Source organism: Elephantulus edwardii, unplaced genomic scaffold (genome assembly GCF_000299155.1).
Source record: "Elephantulus edwardii isolate Elephantulus edwardi_28Jun2011 unplaced genomic scaffold, EleEdw1.0 scaffold00045, whole genome shotgun sequence".
In the NCBI taxonomy this organism is placed as follows: domain Eukaryota; kingdom Metazoa; phylum Chordata; class Mammalia; order Macroscelidea; family Macroscelididae; genus Elephantulus; species Elephantulus edwardii.
Genome location: NW_006399795.1, coordinates 16,698,438 through 16,701,467, shown reverse-complemented (window position 1 = coordinate 16,701,467; position 3,030 = coordinate 16,698,438). Strand labels below are relative to the sequence as shown.

Sequence of the window (3,030 nt, the reverse complement as noted above, 5' to 3'; positions counted from 1 at the left end):
CCTCGGGCACCTTGGCGCCACAGGCTGTCAGCCTCCAGAGCAAAGCCAGCTTCCTAGCCCACCACACAGAAATCCTAGCTGTCAAGGACCCTCGGTAGCTGGTAAGGCAAGGACCCCTGTGGAATCTGGAGCTCAAGGATCATCCCCTTCCACAATCAGCTGGGAGACTGAGTCTGTCAGGAAGATCCAGCCAGCCTGCAGGGACTCAATCAAGCCTGGCCTAAAAATATTTCTATGACAAAAGATGAGAATCCCTCACAACCCTGGTGATGGGGTTAACACTGAGTTCCCCTGACTGCTGAGATAAGCTGTGCTTCTCTAAATTACTGGGAAGCCAGGATAGGTAGAAGGGGCCGGGACAAGGACAACCTCCCAATGACAAGCCCCAGCCTCACCCAGCTCCTCTAGACTCTGCTGTAAGGGAGACAAAGTGCTCTTAACCCAAGGAGCAGTGACCTTAAATCCTGGACAAGGAACCTCTAAAGCTACAGCCAGAGAGCTTTTCCAGCGCCTCCCCACCCCGGCCCCAGTAGTCACCTTTCCTCAGCTGAATAAAATCCTGAGCCTTCCCTGCCCTTCCTGGTAAGCTCCCACCTCCACAAACACTCAAGAGCCCAGGAAATGGCTGGAGCCAAGGAGCCAACAGCAAGCAGCCTTGTGACCTAGGAAAAGGTGCCTGGGAAGGCTGACAGCCCCGCTGGCACCCGGCCTGGCTCTCTGACACACATGGCCTGTGGCAAAGAAGCAGGATGACACAGAAGGCCATTCAAGGCAGTTTGCTGAGCCCTCAGTGCCACCTCACCATCTGTGGAGGATGCCAGGGCCTTTCCTGTCTGCCTTCTCTGCTTCCCACATAAAATATAACTTGGCCCTACCCCTGCCTGGGTATCCTTAAGTTTCTACCCACCCTGTGCATGGGACCAGCCTACATCCCCTGGAAAACTGGAAGGCCTGGGCAGGGGCTCTGCTGAGATCCCAGTGGGTCCGGTACACGGCACACATTCATTATTACTAGCCCCATCCAGATGAGCAGGAGCCTGTGGGGCTGCTCCTACATTATCAGGACTAAAGATAACCAGGGGGAAGGGCTGTCAATCTGCCAGCCTGGGATATCAGGAACCAGCAATGCCAAAGACTGACGTCAGACTTCACAAGACCACAACCCAGGCAAAAAAGGCAATTGGCTAGTTCAGGGACAAGTAGGATCTCTGATCTTTTATTACAAGGTATCAGCAGCAGTGATGGAGATGGTGACAAAGGTGGGGTAGAAATGCTCATTTGTTCCTCAGGTAGATCTTGGGGGTCTGCCAACCTTCAGGGGCTTCCTTTAGGCCAGCCTTCAGCCAAATACGCCGTAGATCTCTCTCGAATTTTATCTGTGAAAGCAGAAGGGTGATCGCTGGCTGATGTGTGTGAGGCAAGCTGGGCGACCTCAGCCACCTGTCCTCTGCGGCCCCTCCACCCCACCCCCCACCCCAGTCTTACCTGCTTCCGTTTCAGGCGACCTTCGCGGATCTTCCGCCGCAGGAAGCGAGTCCTCTTGACCAGCTTTCTGTACTTGTGGTGGTTCATCTTTCGTCGGCGGATCTTTAGCACATTTTTACACTGTATCTGGGGCACATCTGAGACCTCATTACTCCCCTGCTCAGTCCCCTCCCCTGAGTGGCCAGGTGGACACTTATAGAGCTGGGCAGGAGTCACTGTTCCTGGAGCCTCAGCACCAAGAGTGGGGAGGAGGCAGCGAGCAGTTAGCCAGCTTTCCAGGGGGCTGATGGACATCTTCCGGGGAACCATCACCTCGTCCAGGTCCAGCTGGGTCCCCCTGCCAGGTAGCAAGATAGCCCCATTTGGGCTCACTGGTTGAATGCTGTAGTGGAGCCTGCAGGCACCGGTACCAGGTATCCTTGAGAGAGGCCAGGGCAGACATCGGCCTGTGAGAACAAGTGACAGTCACCACTGGCATCCCCATGGTCACCCACACCGCACATAGGGTGGTCCACATCTAATTCCTGCCATGTAAGCCCTGCAACCTTGGGACCCAAACTTCTTCTGTAGGATGCTCAGCTGTTAGCCTTACCTGAACTCAGCAAGGGCCTGGCTGCAGGGTTAAGAGCTTATATGGCTGAGTCTCGGGCTCCAACGATGGAGAGGGGGTTTGACAGCTGAGCCCCCTACATATGCCTAACTCGGGTGCGCGTCCCTCCCATCTGCCCCTAGCAGGATCTTACCTGCCTGTGAAGCAGCCCTGACCAGCTGAGAAGTCAGACGCCCCAAGAACATTGTCTGTGGGTGGTGATGGCTCCAGGTACTCAGAAAAGCTAGAACACAGGTGCCCGTAGAGAGGTCAGGCGGGAGCGGCTGCTAGTGCCTTCAACAAGATGACGGACGATTTTGCCCAGACTCCTGAACTCTATCACCCTCGGTCACTCCATCCCACCATGAGGATACTTCAAACCCGCTCTCTCCTTCCTACGACCAGACTCAAATCCCTTTCCCCATTGTGTGACCTCAGGCAAGTCGAGGACGGCCCTGAACTCGTTTCCCCGCGGAGGCACCCAAGCCCACAACGGCGGAGGCACGAGAATGCAGCAGGAGGCAGGACCTGAGGCCGCAGGGTGTTCGGAAAACAGGTCCCCTCCTGTCCCCAGGCTCATCCGGGAGCGATTCGCGCTGCCGAACGCCTCAGGTCCTCTCTGTTGTCCCTAGAGCCCGCACAAAAAGACCTCTTCGACCTTCTGACTTCCCGCCAACCCTTCACAAACACCACTCAGCTTTGTCATAAACTGACATTTGGCTGGTGCGCACAGGTACTTCCGGTCCTACTCGAAACCCGTCCCCGAGCCTGGGAAGAGCAGACCAGAGGTTCCGACGCTCAGCACCCACTTCCGCCCTCTCGACGTCCGGGTCTGCGTCAGGGGAGGCCCAGCCGGCCCGGAAAGCTTCGATTTCTCGCGAGAGGAACCGCCCCTTCCGTCGTCGGCCCCGCCCCTCCGGCGTCAGTCACGCCCCCAGTGCGTTAGCTCCGCCCTT

At 56.8% G+C, this 3,030-nt stretch overlaps 1 protein-coding gene across 1 annotated transcript; it reads right to left on the bottom strand.

Moving 5' to 3' along the window:
* Positions 1–1,274: 1,274 nt before the first annotated feature.
* AURKAIP1 (aurora kinase A interacting protein 1) lies at positions 1,275–2,280 on the bottom strand. Its single transcript, XM_006885842.1, has 3 exons — positions 2,229–2,280; positions 1,486–1,931; positions 1,275–1,376 (listed from the first exon to the last, which is right to left on the bottom strand). The coding sequence occupies exons 1-3, from the start codon at positions 2,278–2,280 to the stop codon at positions 1,275–1,277; spliced, it is 600 nt and encodes a 199-aa protein (XP_006885904.1).
* Positions 2,281–3,030: the final 750 nt, after the last annotated feature.